We start from the raw sequence: 24345 nt of genomic DNA on the forward strand, positions 1-24345 counted from the left end.
ATAAACTAAAATAGTTATTCAAAAACATCTTATTCTAGAACTCCAAAGCTTCATATAAGATCAGACAGAATGTATGGAATAGCACATAGAGATATCCTCAAATGTTTGCAAGATGAAGGCCATGGAAATTTAAATACGTGACTTAAATACCAAACTGATGCTTTGGGGCTCTTTTTAAGGAACTTTAAGGGAAGTTGCTCCATGATTCCTTAGAGCTATTTTGTTTAATGACATGGGAATCTTTAAAAACATAATAATAGATTATTAATAGTATTAGGTACTCCTAGACTGTAATTTTGTAAACCAATATAGCATTCAAGAGCCTGCTTACAAAATTCCCATTCCATGAAATTTCTGCCCATAATTATTCAATAACCAAAGAGAATTAAAGATTCAAAAATCCTGAAAGCTAAAAAAAACCACACATCACCACTATGCCAAAACCATGGTGGGCAATCTATCTGTAGTATCTATTAGATATTACTATCTGATCACTATCAGCATCACTACTTACCCAAGTAACTGTGACTCAAACATTTTGAAAATTCATTTTACAACTTCTCCACATTTCCAGCTCCATGTACATGCTAATCAAAAGAGCCTATATTAGAACAACACATCATGCTGTCTTGAAAGCTCTTAGAGCTGTAGTACAATACCCAGCTCTTAATCCCTAGGCAGAAGCTAAAAGTCATCCTGTGGACAAGATTATTAACCAATTCTCAGCAAAAATACCTTCCAGTGAGCTGCACATGCCCATACTATAAAGGAAAGTTAAGGCTTCTAATTAATTTGAGAGCTGTCTTGAGAAAAGCATTTGCTTCTAAGGAAAAAAAAAAAAAAAAAGTAAAAATCACATTACACTATTGAGAAGATAGCATTTTGCCACTCATAATGCTGGTAGCCAAAATGCACACAACAAGACAAGGCTGGAATGGAGTAAATGAGTTTAAGAATAACTTCTAAAACTGCTGATTGTTCCTTCTTCTGAACAAAGAATCATTATGTGATAACTTTATAAATATACTTTGCGGTCCTTTTTTAGCTTGTCTAAATAAAAAGATAAAGAATTATACACCAAATCACAATCAAATCTTTCTCATTTGGCATGTTGGCCTTTGTTCATTCAGTTTTCTGTAGACAACTTGCCTTATATCTTGTACCCATTTAATATATGCATCAAAATATGGTCCAAGACTTTCAACTGTATTTGCAACTCCAACTTGGGCTATAGCAGCTGATTATATACACTGTTCAAGGAAGACAAAAGTGTTGGAAAAGAATTGTGAAAATAAAATCATCTGAAACTCCAGTGGGAGAGGATGGAAAGAATAAATGTAGACAGTAGTGATGAGCTGTGGGCAGGCAACTAGATATAACTTAAAATGATTGAATGGCTGCCATTTCAGTTTATCAGCATCTTATTATTTTAACATTGAACTGTGTTTGTCGAACAGCTAATTAGTTAGGAAGATACATTTTCCTCCAGGGCAATTATTAATTTCCTTCTGACTTCAAAGAAATGAAAAAGCTCTTAGTGTAGATAAGGACACCATTATATTTCAAGTCTGATTTAGATTCTCAGAGAACTCAAGCTGCAATATGAAACACAATTGAAAAGGGAAAAAGTGGTTTGTTTTGTTTTTTAAATCTCTTTCAGTTGCTATGTCATTACTTATTATTCAACAACCAGATCTAAATTCAACTCCCCTCCCCCAAGCATATATATTCAAATAACTTTTTTTTTACAGTATCTTTGTTCAGAAACTCATGATAAGGCTAGTACTCAACTTCAAAGGATTGAGTTGCTCATAAAATGCTTACACACTGCACTGACTTTCTGTGCTCCATGTTGAGCTTGGATTCAACTGAGCTAAAACTGATCTCTACTATTATAAAACAGAAGAATTATTTTAGGATTAATAACTGGAAAGGGGATTAAGAAAGCTCATTCTTCAACCAGGCACTGCTAATTCCCTTTCTCTCTCTCTCTAGAGCTCTGCTTTCCTATGTGAATAACGTCTACATACCTCACAGGAAAACAGTATTAGTAAAACATATTACGAGACATGGAAAAAATATCTATGGAACTATGTTGCAATTCCAACACAGCCAACAGCTATTCTATCTAGTATCAGTATCTAAATACTGACAGTGAAAGAAAATTCTTAAACAGTATTTTCAACTTTAATTCTATATTACTTTTTGCCAGAATATCAATATACTTGCTACATTTACATTATATATATTGCAAAAGTTTGAAGCTATAGAACAAAATGCATATTGTTCAGTTGAGTAAGGCACATTTCCTATCTCAAACATTTGTAATCTGCTGTGTATATTGTTCTACAAGCCTAAATAGAACCAGGCATAAACAAAGGATTTTTGAACATGTATGGTTTTGTACAATAAAATACCAAAAGAATCAGATATATCTGTTTCCTCTTCTAAACTATATAACCATCTATATGAGGTCAAGTGAACTCGACTTACGATGGCATTTTATATTAGTGTATATAAAGAGATGTACACTATGATGTATAAAAATTGCATGTATTTTATATGCATCCATTTATATCTGTATACATATTCCATATTGACATACACTGTATTTATGCTTCGATAACTTTGTCCTAAAATGGTATAACATCTTTACTACCCAAAACAAAAGTCAAATTCATTCACAAGAGAAAAGAAACAAAATGCAAATTGTTTCAAACTTTTTATCATGATGACCCATTTTTCACAGAATATAAAACAATGAAGTTGGATATCAAAACACAAAGATATATACCCAGTTTTAATTTTTCTTTTTTATTTCTTACCTTCAATATTATACCAGAGCCCACCTTTGAAATTATGTTGTTACTATGGGGACAGGGATAATTGCCATATAGTAATGCTCACATTGTTAGCAAGGTACCTTATGTTTTACAATTTGTTCTTGAATTTTATTTTTATTCCACAATTAAAAGTTTTAATTATGATTTTTAAAAAATAATGCTAGAAATTAAGTGAAAGAAGTTCATTGTAAAAATCACATATACAATAGAAGAATCAAAATCATCATGTAAAATGAATACACATTATTATTTATTAAATAGTAAGCTTTTATTGGTTGGTTTTTCACTACCCAGGGCTGTATCTATTTTGGTGGGAAATTGAGAATCTAATTACTTTTCTACAGACATAAGTAAAAATTAGAACATCCTATATGTTTATCAGTAAATGGGGCAAGTAAAGGAAGGCATGAAATGAAGACAAAATGTATGCTAGCATATTTTCTTTTCTGCCTTATAAAGGGACAGGGTGAGGGAAACTGTCTCTTAAGCAGAGACCAATCTTGTTTTCTTCACTACTCACTCATCTCATTCCAATGCCCAGTTTTAAACCTGGTTATGATCTAATTCTGTACTCCTGGTAGGCTAGGATTCAATTGAGTTAAAGATTTTTAAACTCACTGCCAGTCAACCTTATCATGAACTTTCATTATGTGCATGTAATTAATTGGGTCCAATGAACAATATCAGTACTGAGTTATAGACTTTTTCCCCCCCACCATATAATTAGAATATAATTACCCACAGGATATCAGAATGATGCAAAACCTTTCCTCTAAATGTGCCCTCATTAGGAAACAAGTCTCAATGTACATTTATTCAATCAGTATGAATTAATTAAAATGTTACTGAAATAAAAGAGAGTAACATTAAAGTGTATCTGACATCTATTAAAAGACTATCACTTGAGATCTGCACACAGTTTATAACAAAACTCATTTAACTCGAACAAAAAACTTCACCACACAACAAGCCTCATATAGCGTAAACAGGAAAGTAAAAAGGACTAAAAGTTGACAGACTACATTTTACTAAAACATTTAAAATTGATGCAGTAAGACAGGAAAAATCTTTTTAAGACATTGAATCTATACAGATATGTGATGTTTTCATGATGTACACATTATCAACTACGTGAGTTTCCCAACTGAATTTTTTTCAACTGACAATGTAGCTTACCATATTTAACATTTGACAAGATCTATTTTGCGCAGTTTTGGAGATGGGAGGATCCTTATTTAACTTAAACCAGCCATCTAACTTTCACATGATGAGGCATTTTGGTTCTCACTCCAGCAACTAAAAGTCACTGAGCTGAGAGACTGTTTTGGTAACACTGGTAATACACAGTTCTGTGAAATCCAATGTATGAAAAAGTCCTTTAACTCTGTAGAAATTGTTGAGGCTGGAGTTCACAAGAACTGAAGAAATGAGACATGAGAAATGTTGGATGAAAAAGGCAAAAATGTTAATGTCGCTAGCTCTGCAAAAAAGAGATGAGAAGGGATGTACCCTGTACTCTTGAAGGAAAACTTAGGAGAAGGCATCTCGTTCTGAGATGAATACTGCAGTCTTCTAGAAGAAATCTGAGCTTACGAAGTTACAGGTGGAAGTGAGGGCCAACATTTTCAGGAGATTAAAGAGACGAGATTTTTCATCTTGCTATTTTCGTTATATTTTATGGGAGAAGAAACTCCATTCTTCTCTGACACCTCAAAATACTCAAGGATATACCTGGCACAGCAAGCATTATGGTTATCTGCTTTTATTTACCTTCCACATATACACAGCATTGCAAGACTATTAATGTTCAGGTGATCACTGAAGCTAAATGTGTGACCTGGGTGAAGGACCCTTCCACTGTCAGATTTGGATGTCTGAACACATAGTTTTTATTAATAGCCACACTTCCTATTGCATGGTTAGACAGTTTTCACAAGAATATATTCACTAGTTTTATATATTTACTGCTGTTATTACTGAGTCTCACATACATTGAAGTATGTTTCTCAAAAGGAATCCCCATAATAGGAAATGGGAGACACTAATTAAAAAATTACTAACACAAATTATATGTACACTATAACCAATCACTTTTAGTAGTTATTATTAGCTAGGTCAGCGAGGTAGTATTTGTAACATAATTAAACTCAGGATTTTAGTGCATTTTTGGAATAAACTACTAGATGAACAAATATACTACAAGATTATAAAGTCCCCATTAAATCACGGTAAAATATATTTTCGATTCCTAACAATATAAATTGTGCTGAAATACATGTCTTGTGTTGCACTGGTAGTAACATGATTCCAAAACAGGAAAATATATTTACTTCTGCTTATGCCTTGAAAATTTGGAGATAAAACAAACCTATTCAGGGGGTGATTTAACTCTAGAGTGCTTCTACATATCCTCTAAACAACTTAACTAAACTCCAATTGTGGAATAAAAATCTTAATTCCTCTATTCCTCTTCCTCTCCTGAAAAGAAAATGCAGTTATGCCAATATAACTGAAGATAAAATTTCATGCTGAGGATTCATTCCATTTATACCAATGGCAAATGATAAATAACATTAAAATGAAAACAATAGCCCAATAACAGAATCATAATTTCCAGATCCAAACTTTTAACATATGACCTCAAATCCTGAAAATTAAATAAGGTAATACAGAATATAATCATCCAACAAACTTAATACTTTATAACTATTAATCAGAACATGTCCAGATAATACCAAAATATGATAGAGACAAACTACAAAGCCACTTTTATTACTTAAAAAAAAAAAAATTAAATATTTAATAAATATTAAAGGCAGGTTTTCATTGTATTGTTTCATTGAGAGCAATGGAATAATCCCACTTTACACATGTAGAGGGAAAAAGTCTAACATCTGTACCTTAACAGATTTATAAACAAACAGCCAAACAGATTCATTAGAAAACAAGCAATTTACAATAGACACAAATATTCCTAGTGATCAGCAACTGGTTTAAGATTAGGATGCATATTTTATTTTTTTACTTCCCCTCAATAAATTACACTTTCTTAAGTCCAAGCATTTCTTACACTTACTATGAAATACATTTAAAGCAGACCACTCATCTGTTCTCTTATGAACATGATGATGCTATGACTTTCATCAGCATAAAATATCCAATTTAATATGTGAATACATAAGTTAATTCTCAAGCTCTTTTTAATGATAAAATGGTCAGCTCTTTTCTATACAACCTACACACAGCATGCATTTTTATTTTCATTGAATTGAGTTATTGTTTTTGTGGACAGAGAAATTTACTGTCCACGACTGCAGAATAAAATATACCATAATGTTGATGCATAGCTTACTGCAAGACCAGTGTCATCATTCTAGGTAACCTCCGGCTTAGATCAGAGACCTCAGCATTGCAGATATACAATATGCATCCCAAGCAAAAACTGCCCATAAGAATAACTTCATTATTCTGGGAAGTTGGATCTATAAAAGATGTAAAATGTAGAAGTGTTCTGCCTATACAGTTTCTGGTAAGTACAGTCTGAATAAGTGATAAAACCTGAGTCAGCTTCAGTTATAATAAGCCCTACAGAAAGTTTATTCTCACATGAAGGAAAATGCAATATGCAGAGGGTAAAACACACTTATGCCTACAAACTCAGGTTCACATAGTCCTGTGAATTTAGCAAATACCTGGCAGTCAGTCCCAGCAGCTTTTTAAAAATTAACATACAGACAACTCACCAATACTACTGGGCAGATTGATGTGGGTGGTAAAATATGGTCCTTCAAAGGTCCACAGTCACATTCAGGTTTCAGATGTGAAGCACACTTGTTATGTAACTACATGAAGAAAGAAAATGAAAATTTAACTTAGAAATTTTACTATTATAGCATAAGAAAATGGGCATCCTAGAATGGGGTAAGTTTCATTAACTTAAATAGTGCTAAAGTACTGGAAAGAAAATGAAACACACTGCAGTGGAAAGCCCCCCAGGACAGACAAAACTAACAGATTTATATGGAAGTGAAGAATGATAGCTGAAAGTATTTTCCAATTTGGAAAGTGTATGTGTGGATCAGCACACAAAATAAGAGCACTGCACAGCAGTACGGTAACATCAGCATACTGTGACTGGTGACCACAAGCTGCAGTTCAGGAGAGAGCTTCCTGCACTGAGCCAGGAACTTCTGTTCTACACTACCAGTGAGTAATTCAAGGCAGCTTTTGGCACTCTTGGTGTAAGTCTGCTTTCTTCCTGAAGCTGATAGGCACTACAGATTCAAATACAAAAGAAGAACACAGGAATATCCTCCGCTGTGTAAATTTTGGTCCTGATTGTATCAGTTTTCAGGTTTCCATTGACTGATGGGGAACTGGAATTGCTCTCCTTTTTCTAATTAATGCTTAGAATTCATCAAGTTCTCTTGAAAGCAATGACAACAGTTCTACTGTGAAAACATGAAAAGAATATCCTCAGGTCTGCTGAGTGGAAGAGCACTGGCTGACTTCCGTTTTGTTACGGAGGCTGAATGGATAAATGTGCATGTACCAGGAACATAAAACGGTAACAAGTAATGATAACTGATGAAATATTTTGCATTAGCAATCAAGAGTTCTTGTTCATAATTTAGAGTTTAACTCATTTCAAATTACTCTAAATATTCAGCCACACAGTACAAAGGAAGAGTTGTGTGCTTGGATCATGGAAAGCATTCACATTTAATTGGTATACTTCACAATATCATTAGAGATAGAACAAAATAAAATTAATATTGAAAATTTTTGTGAAAGTTTCTTTTTCTAGACTCGATGATCATAAAGGTCTTTTCCAACCTAAATTATTCTGCATTTTTATCTCTGTATAAATTTAACAAAATTCATGAATGTTTCAGATAGCATCCATTTCCCATAAAGACAGATGTTTTAGAAAGGATACGTATATTTACAGTAACGAAATATAATCAGGCTAATAAATATCAGGAGTTGTGAGGTAAAAATCTTATTAACAAGTGATTTATCTAGTATAACAGGTAGCATACACCAAAAGCTGTTACAAAACCTTTAGTTCAATGCCTGCATCTCTTAATTACGTTTTTTCAATGACTGACTCATTTTCCTTTAAATGATTTAACTCACGTGAACTCTCAAAATTACAATACAATTATACCAATTGCTGATGTATATAAATTTTACTGGCAATATGGTCTTCATAAAGTTATCTGGTACAGTTAATTTTGACATGACATTTCTGAATTTTGAACTGAATGGCACCTAATATTAGCCTTGTCCATATTAATTTAATCTGTAAAGTTACCTTTTAAGGCAGTTACTTAGCAACAGAAAATAAAAGTCTAAAGAGTTTCGATTTACTCTGAGTATTAAAGCCTTATTGTGAGGGTATTCTGGTAGCCTTGTAATCTAAATTATTTGTCATGCTAATTCTCTGCCTCAGTGGTAAGGCTACTTGTACCATAATTAATGCACACCAGGCCATGTTACATCAAATAAAAGTATCTTCACACATTCAGTGGTAATTAGCAGCTTTGCTACTCAGTGGCATGCAAACTTATCTATGAAAAAATAGCTTAATCTTCTTATTAGTCTCTGCTGATCTCTGACAACAGAACTGGCATATTGCAACTAACAGAAAAGGTAGAAGAAAGGTAGGTTTGATGAAAATAAATAAAAAATAAAAATAAAATAATATGCATGCCTCTCAAAAAACCCTGTATCTTAGAACATTTGAAATATATTTCCCCAAAATTCCCTCTTTGTGAGGGAGAATATGACCTCCCTCACAACCTGCAAAGCAGGAAGAAGTGTATTTGCTGGAGAGAAGATGAGGGGGAAAAAAATTTACACGACCATGGTGGAGAACTACGAATTATATGGAAGAGGGATCATGGATTTGGCTGAAAAGTCAGTATAGCAAGCCTCCTTAGTGAGAAACACCTCTAAGTTTTGGGACTTGAGTCAGTTATTTGACATCAGAAGTGACCTTATCCAGTTGTAAGTACAGATATATTTAAAATGCATGAAAGAGTCTCAGAATTAGTTCTGTAATAAAGAGCATCCCCTTTGATTCTAAGTCGTAAATGTGCAGTACAAGGAGTTGAAAAATACATTAAGGATGTGATGATAATTACATAATCTCAGAATATCCATTGAAAAATCATGCATCTGTTAGAAATTTTTTTTCTGTAATTAAGGTGTTACTAGTAGAAAATTAAAACATTGAAACAGAATATACCAAATGAAAAGAATTGCAAGTGAATAAGAGTTTGAAATATAATTTGCAGTATTTAAAAATACTCATTCTTCAGTTGTGTCTAATTCATATCTGAATCTATAAAAAGAAACAAAATATTATTAAATTTATTTGAAAATATGGAATTACTTTTAAAAAACACTTTAAATTACTGATGGAAATAAACTGAAAAATCATAAACCCTAGTGCCAACATTTTCAATTTCAGCTGTGAAAAAACACACACCCATTTTTAATTGGAACTTTGACAGCTATTTAGACATTTCAATAAGCACAAAAGCACCCAAGATATTTTCACAAGAATTTAACATTTAGAGTGATTTAAGTTACAAATAATTTCTCAGTACTTCTTCAGTGAATAACAGTTCTTATGAAAACTCTCTGAATTTTGATGTACAACTTCAAGGAGTAGAAAAAAAGAGTACAAATCTGGTCCAGGTCCACATAAACTAATGGGAAAATAATTTATACTGCAGAAAGACAGAATCTGCAATCTTCCTTTGACTTTAAAAGTCAATATATGTTACAAATCTATATTTCTTGAATGATATACACATATTAAACAGGTGTAAACACTTCTGTATCTACAGCAGTACACCCTTATTTTTCTTGCTACACACATATAGCCATTGCCTAAGTTTAATTATCTACATGCAGAACATTTTGGATTGGGTGTTTTACGCTTTACATAAATTATCCAAATTTTGACAGCAATCTGGACCACATATTTGCTTTCTTCTAAAATATTGTTTTTTAAGTAATCATAACAGCTTATCACTGAAAGCATCCTGGATCTATTTTCTTTGATGATGTTTCATAATTTGTATTCTTGTGTTAAGAAAATATGTCATAAAACATCCAAACTTGTATGTTTAAAACAAACATTCACTAATGCCTCAGTCTTGTATTATTATTTAAAGCACTGAACAAACAACTGCTGTTCCGTAACAATAATAATAATGGTATCAGCAAAACCAGCAAATACACACGAAGAAGGCTGAAATCTCTCCCCATTTAGATTTAAATCCTGCCCTGGCTAGAAACAGAAATACTGGCATTGCTCCTTCTAGCATGAAGATCTCACTTATAAGGGCAGTGTTCCCTGAATGTCATTAGTTCCAGTTACTGGTTCCTGCTGAATAAGGAGCGCACAAAAGTTGTATATATTTGACTTGGTGCACAGATTAGTATATTATCAACTTGTCTCTGCTATTATTCCCAGACACTTGGAATCAGTGTATCCTATAAAACGTCCTCAAATTAATTTGCCTGTCAGCATACCACCAATTAGACCTAGTGTCACAGTGACCTTGCTTTTTCCTGGTACTGAAAACTCTTTTGTAATCTTTCTGTAGTGTAGATTGGGAATTCTGTTCTTTAGTGGCACACATTATTTTCATATGGATATTGTCATGAAGCAAATTTGCTTCATGACATATTGAAATATGCATTTCATGACATAAAATGAGTATGTTTTCTTGCCACAATTAACAAGTCCTAAGCATACTCTGCATATACCATTCCTTAAACACACACTAGCCATTGCTGATGACTAAACTGAATGAGACCTTTCAGATTATGAGGCTACAGAAAGACATTCAATGATTTTTATCTCTGGAACCTGTGTGGAATGTATTACTATAGTATACTCACTGTAATCTGACACCAAACACAATGAAGTCCAGTCAAGCCTTGGTAACACTTTATAGTTTTGTGACACTTATCACATTTTGTTGGACAGTTTCCTTCTACCCAAAAATGGTGCATTACCTGCAAAATAAAAATGTGAATATACATAGAGTTACTAAATGAACAGGCACACGGCAAAGTTAGTGGTACCTCAAACTTACATCAGTATTCTTTTTAGACTTCACATATGTTTTGATGCAAGATGCAGGAGCTCTGGAGACACAGCGTTCATGGACTGTATACTTGCAAACTGAAAAAAAAGACACGTTATTAGATGTTGAGGCAATGGTGTTTCTCACTACATTTCTATGAAACAAATAACATTACAAGCTAAATAATCAATCCAATCAGTCAATGAAAACTCAAACTAGACTGCTTTTTCCATGGAATACAAAAGGCAAATTAGAACAGGAAATATTATGCAAGTGAGAAATCCAAGAATACACTATCATTGCATAACAGGAACTGCTTAATTAAATCAGACCTCACTAAATTTTTTCACAATAATTCCCAAATGACAAAAATATTAAAGACAAATTGGTGACTGCCAAATGGTTTGTGTCATTTGCTCAGAGGAAGAAACGTATATTTTACAAACTATAGGCTTGAGAGCAGCTGGCAAGCACAAAAATAAAAGCCAATGAATTTACGTTGTTTCTACCACTGATTTATAAATCAGAAATGGCTGATTAGTCCATTCTTGAATAGAAACTGTTGTCATGCATTCCATGTAATCACCATAGCTTTGACTCTTGCTTTACAAAATACCAACTCCTGAGAAGCCTTTATTTTTTCCTAAGTCCTCCAACACCAGCTTTAGGTAGCTGCTATTGCTGACCAAGTCTGTAAAGATCATGCTAGCTGCATTTGGGAAACATACAATACAGGGTACAATGCAAACCTCTCCTGACTTCAGTGATACAACTGTGCCAAGATGAGGAAATAATGCTACAGATTATGCTGCATTCAGTGGAGTCAACTAATAAAAACTGAGAATGAATTTCTCCCTGCATGGTATATGTCTCAGGCTTTTGACCTCGAGAGCAATTAAGCACAAAGTACTTCTAAACACCTTGCTTGCACCTATTACACAAACCCAGTGGGAGGCGCAGCCATTAATCAGACAAACTGCAGGGAGTAACATTGTTGATTGGACCATGGAGGGATGGTGAGGACCCCTGTGGTTTCCCCCCTTTTTTTTTTTCCTCCCACACAATCTAAAATGCAAATAATGAAATCTATAGCAATGCTTTGAAAATATACTGGAGAAAAAGCTTAGCTAAATAAGGAAATAGTGGAATAGTTTTGCAAGTAGACTCATGCCTCTTGCTGCATGAAGTAATTGAAAGGAACATGTTCTTCAGATACTCTGAGACCATTGTTCTCATAAATGCCAAGCACAACAATAAATACATTCTCAAAAGACACACTGCAGAAGAAAAAAAACTCAGGTCTTGCAAAGCTGGTCTTTTGGGGACAGTTTATATAACTGGTCTACTCATTTCTGATAAGTATTGAAGGAAATCTTCATTATTTGCTCAACAGAACTTTCCTTCCAACATACATGGGTCTTATTTTTTCACAATATCAGTCTGACAAAAAAAAAAATATTAAAGAATGTAAAATTTCAAGATCTAATAGTCAAATCAGTGTTTTACATATATATTCCAGTTACTGTCAGCATTTATTAATCTCAAACAATTTCTATTTTTTTAATTTTAATAAATGTATCTTTCCCGTTTCATAGTATGGTGAATGAAATTATATGATGTGAAAATGCATACAAGGATTTACATCCAAATTATATTTCAGAGGGGCCTGTGGCCCCCAGAGGAGAGAAATGGTCAATTCAAAACCCTCATTCATTCAGACTAATCTCAAATTAAATCAATAGAACTGTACATGTAGAAAGATCCTTATCAGTTGTGAGGGGCTATCTTTCATACCAAAAATGGTTCAAGTCGGTTACACTAAGAATCCGACTATTTTACCAAAAAGAAAAATGAAAAGTGACTTGGTACCATTATGAGAAGAAAACAGTTGTTTACTAAAGATCTCATTAATCTAATGGAGTAGGGCATAACATGAATCAATCACTGGAACCATCTACATGACATATTCAAGTAAGTGTTAAAAAAAAAAAAATCATTGGAACACACCACAAAAGAAAGATACGGATCATCATTTTTTGAAACTTTCAAATGGAGCAAGCCTTGGTTTCTCAAGAGATTCTCAAGGTGGTCAAACACCTTGATTAACCCATTATCAGGAAATGCATAGATACAGCTAAGGGAATTGAAGGGTAGTAACCGCATCTAATAGCATAAGGAAGGTCAAATTAGATGCAGCAGCTTTCCTGTGTTCCTTTTCATAAAATCTATAATCAGTTAACATGTGGATTGAGATTTAAAACTACAAAACAAGTAACTATACAAAACTTTAGAACCATTACAGAAACTTGATTTCAGGGATTTTCACCTACAGAATTAAGAAAACAATACCTCTGTGCAAAATTTGAATCAAAAAACATGAAACTTAGATGTTTCTCAAGTTGATACCTATTGTACAAGTATTAATAAAATAAAGAGGAGTAAAAAAAGTGTAAAATTAAGTGTAAAATTAAAACTTAAGCCTGATACTCTCTAATAAAAATAAAAAAGCAGTAGCAATAAAGAAAAAAAAGAGTGATAGACTACAAAGGGAACTAACAGTGATACCCCTTTGAAACAGAAAACTCCCTCAAACAACATATTTTAAAGCCAAATATCCCAAAAAATTTTAAAAAAACCCCATGGTCACTGAAGCAGAGAAGAGGGGGAGACACTACTGTGGTGGCAATGGTTTTTTAAGGGGAAGCTACTAGTTCTTTGCTATGCAGCAAGAACAACATTTCTAGGAACAGACATGTAAGCAAATGGACACTGAAATGCTTATACTCACAAGAACAGCAGAGACCTTGCTTGCCTACTCCGATCAGCATGTTCAAACAAAGATTACAGTAGGCAGGCTTGTTGAAGTGTTTCAATCTCCATACATGCTGCCCATCATCTTTCACATTCTGCACAGGACATAAGAGAAACAGATTTCACTTAATAAAATAAACAGTGAAATATGTAAGTGCCAATAAAAATTGGAGATTGACTCAAGAACATAAAAGACAAGCTGTTACTTCATTTAAAACTTTGCACCAGATCACAGCATGATCATTCTAAATACACAGGCAATGATATAATAAAATAATCCTTCAGAAGTTCATGGACATCCATGTGTTTCAAAAACAACTCAGAAAAATCCACCAGGCTGCTGTCACCACTGCAACACAATGATATCAATGTAACTAGGCTGATATTAAATTACAACTAGTATTAAAAATATTATATTTTATGGAATAATCATAAAAATAATGGTGCTGCAGGTCAGAAGATAAAACTCCCCAAAACCAACAATAGAGAGGGATTTCTAAAAACACACAGATATTCTTAATGACTGTCAGAATTGGTTACATATATCAATATATGTGAAACAGGAAAACTAACCACATTACAATAACTATTTCCAGCCTTAAATGAAGTTAATCTATACCACTAATTATCTATCGAAACCCATGCATTTAAGGGTGAGATTTCCATTTACGACCTCTTCTTCAAAAATGCAATTCCTTACATTTAAGGCCAAGTTTTTCAGTCAGCTGTTGCACTACACTCAAATCTTTCATGAATAAACTCATCAATTCACTGGCACTTACTACTTAGGGGCCCACTGTAATTTACATGAATCTCTAAAATATTATAAAATCATTTATTTTTATGAAACTAAGCTTTTCGTTGGATGACTATCTTCTTCCTTCTTAACGGACACGTTCTGAGGCCCCGGCTTTAAACGTTTACAAAATTATGTGCAGTTGGTATAGATGTTAAACTAATTCTCTAAATTCCTGGCTTCTTGGCAATACTGGCAAACAGACTTTTTCCTTTCTAAAATCATCAGAGGCTTTGATTCTAAAAAAACTAGATGAACCTAATGTAGCATCACAAGATTTTTAAAAAAAATACATATTTATATTTTGCCAAATAATATCCAATGGAACACAGGCAGTTAATGTCCATCAGCTGCTTCCTTGTGTATTGCTGAAACTCTATAGTCTTCTTGGTCATGTCACTGCTAAAAAGAAATTGCCATATAGCTAAAGGAAGTCACACCAATCTCTGTTTCTCAGAAACCACATCAACAGCTGGTTCTTACCCAGTTTCTGATTTCTCACATCAAGCTACTATTACTTGTCGTCACATATACACAATATTCCTGACTAGATTCTCAATAGTACAATGGTTTTTACTGATGAGATTAGTCAATGTACGCTGGTGAGCATAAATTTCAATAAAAAACTAGGTTTGTCCTATATTAGCATATACTGTAATGTCCTTAAAAATCAGTATTGCTCTGTTCTAGGAGTTAGAAGTTAATACAAGACAAATACAATGAAGACTTTGTCATCCTTGTGGGCAAAAAGAAAAATCCTGAAGCAAAATCAGCCCTCTATGAAATTAAGAATGTTTGGCCCAAAGCTGGCTTTAAGCCAGGATACAACTTTGAATATCGCCTTCAAGTTACCTAGAAACCAAAAAAACCTGAAGTCGATTAATTTATTTTTTTGTTCTCTAGTAAGATATCAGGATCAGAGCATAAGTAATAGCTCCCCCAATATTATCAGCAGGAGTTCAAATGCCATCTCTGACAGCTGGGCAATGTCAGGGTCCCCTTTCTGCAGCAAAAGCACAGCAGATGCCTAATGTGGGATTCTCAGGCTGGCAAAGAGTGTGGAAGTTTTCCAATTTCCCCTGAAGAAGCAGAAATAGATTCTGCAGCTGTGAAGCACTAGAAGCCTGTCAAGCTCCTTCATGACTGGCAGCTGAAGAGGATGTATTCCATTAAACAGAGCTCTCCTAACTTCTCTTTTTCTTCCCATGTTACTACCATATTCCACACATTTTTGAAGTATTGTTAAACTACAATATAGTATGTGAATTTCAAGCCTTCTCAAAGTAGGCAATTATTCACTATACAACAAAGACCATGTAAACCCTTCTGAGAAAAAAAAACAGCAAACAACGAACACTTAAATTTTAACATCACCCAGGTCATCAACATAGACAGTCACAAACCACAAGCACTTAAAATGTGAGCTGACCAGCCTTCCTTAGCAAAATATTTGCTGTCTATGAAAATTAACAGAAATTGAAACTTATGTATAAACTTGCCTCTCTTCCACATTAATTTTGTATTACTTTTTCATTTTTATTTTTAAAGAATGACCATTATATGTGAATATGTCGCTTCTTATTTGAACAGAACATATGGTCTAACTTAGCTGGCATTTTCCTTATCAGAAAAACAAACAAGTCTTGATGTGGGTGTTCTGCCAATTAAAACACTTAGCTGTGTTACAGACTGCAACTGATGCAAATCCATTACATAAACACAATGCACTTTTGGAAAAGAGCAAATTAAATTTTTGCTCCTGTGCACTGCCAAAAACAAGCAATAAAGTGCTGCATATGATTATGCATGCACATAACTTTTTAAAACACTGCCAAGAGAAAAAAAAAGACATAATATGAAACAAAGCCACCTCAATACAAGTCTTTAAGTATGAATAAAATCCACAATTCTGACACATCAGTGCATTTACTGACATTAACTCATTTTCCTTCCATATCCTGAGAACGAGTTGAAAAACAAATAGACATTAAGAAGATCTCAAAGTAGGGCAGGTACAGTAAAAATCTCTTCCTCACTTCATTATACACATCACTGAAAAATCAAGCCTCCATATGTCATACCCAGACTTTAAAACATAATGACAATAGCAACATTTATTTTGTTAACAACAGTTCTCTCAACTCATGGTCCTGACCCTGCTACCATGGATTTGATTGCCAAAACTACCTGACCTTTAAAAGCAAGTCAACCATAAAAGAGCCAACCTTAAAACTAGTGGAAAATTTTATGCTATCACAGATTTTAGCTACACGTCCCTAACCTGGTATAACATTAACTTACAGCAGCTTTTCAGATATTTGTGTATAAGGTAGACAAAGAGATCTTCAAGATTTTGAGACTTTAAAAAGGTAATGAAATCGCTGATAAATTTTGATCCCAGCAAACATGCTCTCTTAAAATAGCAACAGAGTTGTCTAAAATACCAGAATATTCAGGTTTTTTCTATGAGAAGAGTCAGTAACAAGCATCCAAGTGAGAAGGACATTATGGAGCAGCTGTTATTCTTTCACTGATTATTTTGATTCCATTTATTTAAAAAATATTTACTTGACTTGTTCAAGACAATTTTATTACTGATTTTTAGGTATTGTTCAGTCAATGGGAAGGTGAGAAGTGTTTCCATTAAACTATCCAGCAAACATAGTTTAAAACAAATGTAGTTAGATTCTATACTCTTAGTTGTCTCTCGGCAAAGAATTCATATGATGTTTTGTTTTGTTCAATTTGCTTTGGGAAGAAAGGGTTTTATGTTTGTTCTTGGTCAAGGGGAGAGGGAGTAACCTGACTCACTGGACATACTCTTTTGGAGGGCTCCTCGCTTCTAATTTCTGAGATATTCTGTGTGCGTGTGTTTGAAAAATCAAAACAAAACAGAAATCTTCCACAGCCTTCATCCACACACTCATCCAGAAACAGAAAAGGGAGCAGAAGAGGGAAAATTAAATGGTTTTTAAAAGCTTCATAAATAGCCACAGTATGGAGCTTCCCTGTCCAAAATCTGTAACCATCTGTCATCTGCAGAGACTTTGATGCTGCAGAAATGAAACTGTAAATAATGGTAAATCTGTATACCTGCTTGCACCATTTATTTCACACTTTACACACAGGAGAGGTTAGTTACTCCTGACTTTTCCTGAGTTTTTTTCAGCCTGGAGACGAAAGGGAAAGCGGGACTGTAGCGAGGAGAAGCTCCCGCAGGGCAGCGGAGCCAGCGCAGCGCGGCCGGGCAGGGACGAGCGGCGGCGCCTCGGCTCCCGCCAGCGCAGCCTCCCTCAGCGGGGACACCGCGCCCTCTGCGGGCCCTGCCGTCAACCAGGCCGGCAAAACAGCTCCCCTTATCCCTTACCGGGAGCCTGCTTCCAGCCGGGACCCAGCCGGCACAACAGCTCCCCTTATCCCTTACCGGGAGCTGCTTCCAGCCGGGACCCAGCCGGCACAACAGCTCCCCTTATCCCTTACCGGGAGCCTCTTCCAGCCGGGACCCAACCGGCACAACAGCTCCCCTTATCCCTTACCGGGAGCCTCTTCCAGCCGGGACCCAGCCGGCACAACAGCTCCCCTTATCCCTTACCGGGAGCCTCTTCCAGCCGGGACCCAACCGGCACAACAGCTCCCCTTATCCCTTACCGGGAGCCTCTTCCAGCCGGGACCCAGCCGGCACAACAGCTCCCCTTATCCCTTACCGGGAGCCTCTTCCAGCCGGGACCCAGCCGGCACAAAGGGAGCGAGCTACAGCTCAGGGCTCCAGTTTGCCCTCCGCACCGAGGGAAATAGCATAGAGTGCGTCGGGACTTCGGCCTTCCAGAAAACTCACGCTTCAGAAAGGACTTACAGAAACATCGCTCAGGACAATGAAAGGCCTGACTGCCCTTCTTCCTCGCTGAACAAAAGGAATCGAAGTCTATGAAGCTGCCCAGGTGTTGAGCAGTCATTTCAAGCTTCGGCCTGAAGGGATTACTCATGGTATAACACATCCCACTCTGGACTTGTGCACGTTGGCAGGTCTCTAGTTTGGTTCCATCTTAACATACAGCTCAAAGGGTATGGCAACAATAATGTAATATAGACAATAAGAAACACTATTCCCAAGTGTGGACTCCCACTGAAACATTCCATCCCACGTTTAATCTGAAGAGCTTAAAAGTTGGGTTTCTTTTTTTAATTATTTGAGTGCAATTGCATATTTGCTGCTTTACTTGGATCCAAAATAAAATTTTACAAGTATATCCTTACTATTTAATTGAAACATAGTCTCAATTCAACACAAATGTTTGTTCCGCCAAAATTTACCTTGACTTAAAAGGTGAACTGGGTTGAAAGTTACAATTAGTGACTTCAAAGAAAGGTATATTTGCTTTATTTCAAATTATTGATGACTTTATGAAGCATTTACTGGTTTTAAACTCCCTCACCTTAAGGCAGCTATTCAGCAACTGTACAGTACCAGGTACAGTGCAATCGTGACATCTAGTGGCCAGTGGAGAGAGAATAAAATACTTCCCTAAAATACAGGATTTCTTTAAACACGCACTTAGGAACTTGCCATTTATACTTCCTTTTCGTGCAATCACTAACAGAGGTGATAGCAATCATTTGTTACAGGAAAAGTGAGACCAAATATCTGGCATGCAATTACTTTAAAAGAGAAATCAAGTGTTTCTATCAACTCGTGGTGGAATAATATTGTACAACACCTACCAAAGAGGAGAGTACAATGCTTCTGGCTGACAAAATCCATCACTGAGAAGCCTTTTGTGCACAGATTTCAAAATAAATTTTAAGTGATGCTAGGAGAGTCAAAGAGTTAACTCTCCACCTTCTCTTACAATGTCAATCTATTTAAACTAATGCAGAAGCAAATAAAAAGATCAGAAACTTCAAAGGTTTCTACTGTAGAGAAGTAGAATAAATAGCCTAGAGGTCACTAATGTGCAATAGACCAGTTCCCAAAAGAATCAGGAGTACTGCAGGGATGTCTTTGTCCAATTTGTGTTTGGGTGGGAGACTTAACTATTTCCTTAAGATGTAAAAATAAATTTGGAAAGTTAATGAGGACTGTGAAAATGCGAGACTGAAGTGTGACACTGAGCAAAAAACTATCTCCTACATTTGTTACCAAAAATTAAACCACATAAGTAACAATCTCCTACACAGTTAACATTTTCTTCACAAAATCCCCACTTTAAATGAGAGAATTTCTTGAAAAAATAAATCCATGAAATTGGAACATCAGAACAAGAATTAGTTTGTCTCAACAAAGTTTTCAGTAGATTCCATATAGAATGCATTTAGACACTGCTAATTGGAAAGGGGGTAGTCACCCAATTACAAATGGGTTATACATGTATACATAAACATATATACATATATGCATATACATATATATATCATTCCAAGATCATTTATTCTAAAACAAATTGCCAAACAGTACACTGTATCTATCCCAGAAGCCCTCCAGAAAAGAGAAATAATTGAATTCTTATTTAAATTCCTTATCTTGTATCCAAATTATTTGTTTGGAATATCAACTGCCTTCGAAAGCACCAAAAAATCAAGTATGTCATTTCTACCCTGGAACGTTCTCAGAGATAGAACTCTGTACTTCTAAAGTCTACCTACACAACAACTCCAAAATCAAATCTTAGGAGGAAACAAAACATAAAGCCCAGCAAAATAAAACAAAGTGGATATTAAGGTTGATTTCCGAGGGAAATTAGACTTTTTTATGCTCTTTGTCCTATTATCTTCATGACTCTAAACTGTGCCAGCAACTTTTAAATTAGTTTAGTAATCTCAAATAAATTTGAAGGGCACTAGAAATTTCATGAAAGTCTAGGAAAACGTCAGGGGGGAGGAGTGCAGGGAGGAGGGAGAGGAGAGATAGAGAGTAAAGCAAATCTGGAAGATTTCCTTGTTTCTTCTCTGACTTGGTAACAGGTGGCTGGCAAATGCTTGTAGCTGCAGCCTAACTCTCTTGTCTCTCTCAGAAGGGGATTACTGATGAAGTCAGAGGGCAAAGGCCACAAACCTGTGACAGGTTAGGCTATATCAACCCCACTGCTCGTAGAACACTGACCTGTTTATTCTTTTATTTTTAAATAATATAGTTCCATGCTTCATTTGAATGCTCCTTCTTTTTAAATTAGTCTGACTAAATCACCTAATACAGTATGTAATAAAAACTGATTGAAAGGCTTTAAATATAATATAGGACTTTTACATGATATCTGACCTTTCTATATAGCTATTACAGGAAACTAAGGATTAAGTACAAACAATGTAGCTGAATTCTGAAAATATCATTAAAAATTGGCAGCTGAAGTAAATTATCATAGCTTCACTGATACTAGCGTAACAAAGTAGTCCAGTTGAAAATCTTCTATTTTTCATATAAGCCCTATAAAACAGTTACCTACATTACAGTGTTAATGAACCCCAACTCAAAACAAATTAAATATTTCATTTGTATCATAATTTATTTAAATAAACTATAGTGACAATTCTTTGTCACTATCATACTAGACAAGCTCTGAATTTGATCTCTTGGATTTAAAATTTTGTCATTGCTGAGTTCAGTACAGAACCGACACTTACAAGAAGGTGACAGGATAGTTTGTTTGGTGGGTTCTTTGTTTTTGAGTTTTGTTTCGGGTTTTTTGTGGTTTTGCTTTTGGTTTGGAGTGGGAGCAGAGGGCCAGTTTTGTTGTTGTTTTTTTTTCCCTCTGATTTAAAACATATCAAGAATACTTGAAAAAGAATTTTACATATCTAATGTATCTAAGCAGCATAATCCAGTAGATTATGCCCCTTATTTTCACAGACTAATCAGTTTGAGGAAAACCTTAAAATATTAGTACTTTATTATTTTATTAGTAAGTCCAAAAGATTTCTTATTTTTCATTACCATAACTAAAAGGAGAGAGAGAGAGAGACACCCAGAAAGCACAGTCCTGGGGAGCTAGGTTTGCAAAATCTAACAATGGCATGCAAAAAGAAGTAAGAGCATCCCACTAATGTGATTGATGCACAGGAATTAAGAGCTTGGATAATACATTAGATACTGCAAAACCATCAAAATCATGCTATGAGTTTACACTATATAACAGACAGGCATTAGAATTTTATCCTTATTGATTTAACTTTTCAATCTCCTAAAATAAGATTTTATTTGAACTATGTACAAATGGAAGTAGTATCTTTTTGCTGGTTTCATGAAAAATTAAAAAAAATAAATTCTTCACCTGTATATTTTTAATGATGGTTTAAAAAATTAAGCAGTTTTAAACATAAAAATGAAAATAGGAGCCATTTTAAAGGGCAGCATCTTGTCCTAGTGAATCATTAGTAAATTACTAGCAAACCACCTCATATGTAGGTAATGGACTTGACATAAACTATGCTTATTGATAATGACGGCATTTTGCCTGCTATTATAATATTTATTCCATGACTGTACATTTATGTCTGTTAAATGCATCAAATATTAGGAATACTCTTGATGACAGAAACACTGACACTTGTTGATAAGAGAATGTGGAATTTTGATCACTATTTATGCATTTTTTAGTATTTTCATACTAAAATGCCCAGCAAAATAAATATCTAATAACTAGTAAAAACACTCAAAAGTACAAAATGTTTGATAATATAGCTTCTTTCTAACAGGTTTTGCTTTAATATGAAAATAAACTCCACAGAATGATCTGCATTAATTTATGCCATAATTTAAGAGTTCCAAATTTAAAAAGAATGAAATGTAGATCTTGAAGAATACTCCCAAAACACCTAGACTACCTGTCATAAAAGAAAAATCTGTACTGAAAACCACTATCAGTTATCTGCTATACTGCTTACTTGAGAGCATTTGCTTGCCTTTGTTTAGAGTAATTCTGTAAAAATAATGAATTCAGCCTGACAAAGATCTTTTGTCTGATGACAGTAATTTAACATTTTTCTTATTCCATTTCACATATAGAATTAGGGAGTTACTACTACAGTGATGCAGACACATTGAAAGCTATCTTCAGGTCAGGTATTTTACTTGTAATTTAATTAATTAGATTTTTCAAGACTTATATATCTTCTGTTCAATAAACTTGTTTGTTACTTATTTCCCTGCAAAAAGTATCAATCTGAGCTTTCTTTGCACAAATAAAATAGCATACAGCAACTACAGCAGTCTAGATTTCACTAAATGGGGAAAATAAATATTACTTATTATTTTCAATATGTGAAAATAAATATTACTTATTATTTTCAATATGTGAAAATTACTTAAGAAAAGAAATTGAAAAGAGATTAAAAGGCTTTCTTTCGAATAGCAGAAAAGCATTTGAAACCTATGCTTCAATAGATGAGCTCAAAATAAGCTCAAATATAGGACAGCAGGTGGCACTGACAACATGCCAATCTTAAAACAGCTGTGTTGAACTGGTACAAAATTGATCATATTACATCTGTATTACCTTTAACGTGAGGTTGTAAATGTAGAGAACATAAGCTCATCTTTCACAATACTTTATCCATTGATGCATTGTAAGTGCTCCCCTTGATATTGCTTCTTACTATACTTTACTAATGTCGTTACAGGGACAGAAGATCTGTACAGAGATGTATCATGACAGGACAAGAGCCAGCAGTAATTGCTGCAGAAGAAATTCCATCTGCACATATGAACAAAACTCTTTCCCTTGAGAACAATTAACACAGGGAAAGTTTTCCCACAGAACTGGTAGAATGCACCTCACTCGAATTACCCAGGTTTGACTGGATAATTCAATCTGTGATGCTGCCTTTAATTAGGGACTGGAACAGAAGATCCCCCAGAAGTTCTTTCCAACCTAGACTGTTCTGTGACTCAGTACAGTTACACCACACAACCCAGTACCATGCTGAGAAGCTTAGACACTACTCCAAGCCAGCTGCAACATACACGTGGGCAGTAAGACACACTTAACAGACAATACCACAGCTTGGAATTAACATGTTGTTAGCAGGGAAAATTATTCTGCTTTTTACCGCTTCCAGCTCCAGAGCCAGCTTATTAGGTGCTTCAAACTTGCCAGTGTACCTGTGATGTTTTAGACAGACTTTAGTTTTCTGCACATCATTCAGTCCCACTAAAGAGGAGTAAAGCAAAGCCATTCTTTATACAGACCACAGAGAAACTAACCTGAAGGCCACAGTCAACATGCAAGCAGAAACTTGATGCTACTATTTAATACTTACATTTTCTAACCCAAGAAGAACCAAGAGTGGGATTGTTGTCATTCCTCCTTGGATCCACTCTTCTAGGGAAACAGTGCCATCATGATCGTAGTCAATTTCTTCCATCATTTCATGAAGAATCTACAGGTTAGTGAAAAATCTTTTAAGTTCTAATTTATTATTATTACATTCTAACACAGCAAGTTGTTAGGACATGTGTAGTTCTCCAATTCTCTCATAAAAAAAAATAAGAAAAATATTACTTGCATGGTAGCTGTAGTCAAATGTACGGACAGTTCAGAAAATGAAGTGTCATACTCCTATTTACATTTTATTAACACCTAAAGGTCCCAAACCAACTTGTGTCCTTTGTGCATTCACTCTTCAGAAATTTTCAGAGACAAACTAGTTATAGAAGTTAATTATTAAAATTATTGAATATTTCATAGATCAGACTTAAACAGCAAAATACTGGTTAAAGTGCTAATTCACAGTGCCATAATGGAATACAGGCTATCCTTATTTCTACCTTACCTATGGAATGCCACGTGGATAT

At 34.7% G+C, this 24345-nt stretch overlaps 1 protein-coding gene across 1 annotated transcript in view; it reads right to left on the reverse strand.

Moving 5' to 3' along the window:
- Window positions 1-24345, reverse strand: part of DGKB (diacylglycerol kinase beta) — a 331799-nt gene that overhangs the window by 220868 nt on the left and 86586 nt on the right. Inside the window, exons 10-14 of the mRNA XM_058833546.1 lie at window positions 23811-23930; window positions 13743-13860; window positions 10964-11052; window positions 10767-10883; window positions 6587-6685 (exon numbers count right to left, since the gene is read on the reverse strand). Coding sequence (XP_058689529.1) covers window positions 6587-6685; window positions 10767-10883; window positions 10964-11052; window positions 13743-13860; window positions 23811-23930 — 543 coding nt within the window. The remainder of the gene's footprint in view (window positions 1-6586; window positions 6686-10766; window positions 10884-10963; window positions 11053-13742; window positions 13861-23810; window positions 23931-24345) is intronic.

The sequence above is a fragment of the Poecile atricapillus genome, chromosome 2, assembly GCF_030490865.1.
Source record: "Poecile atricapillus isolate bPoeAtr1 chromosome 2, bPoeAtr1.hap1, whole genome shotgun sequence".
NCBI lineage: Eukaryota > Metazoa > Chordata > Aves > Passeriformes > Paridae > Poecile > Poecile atricapillus.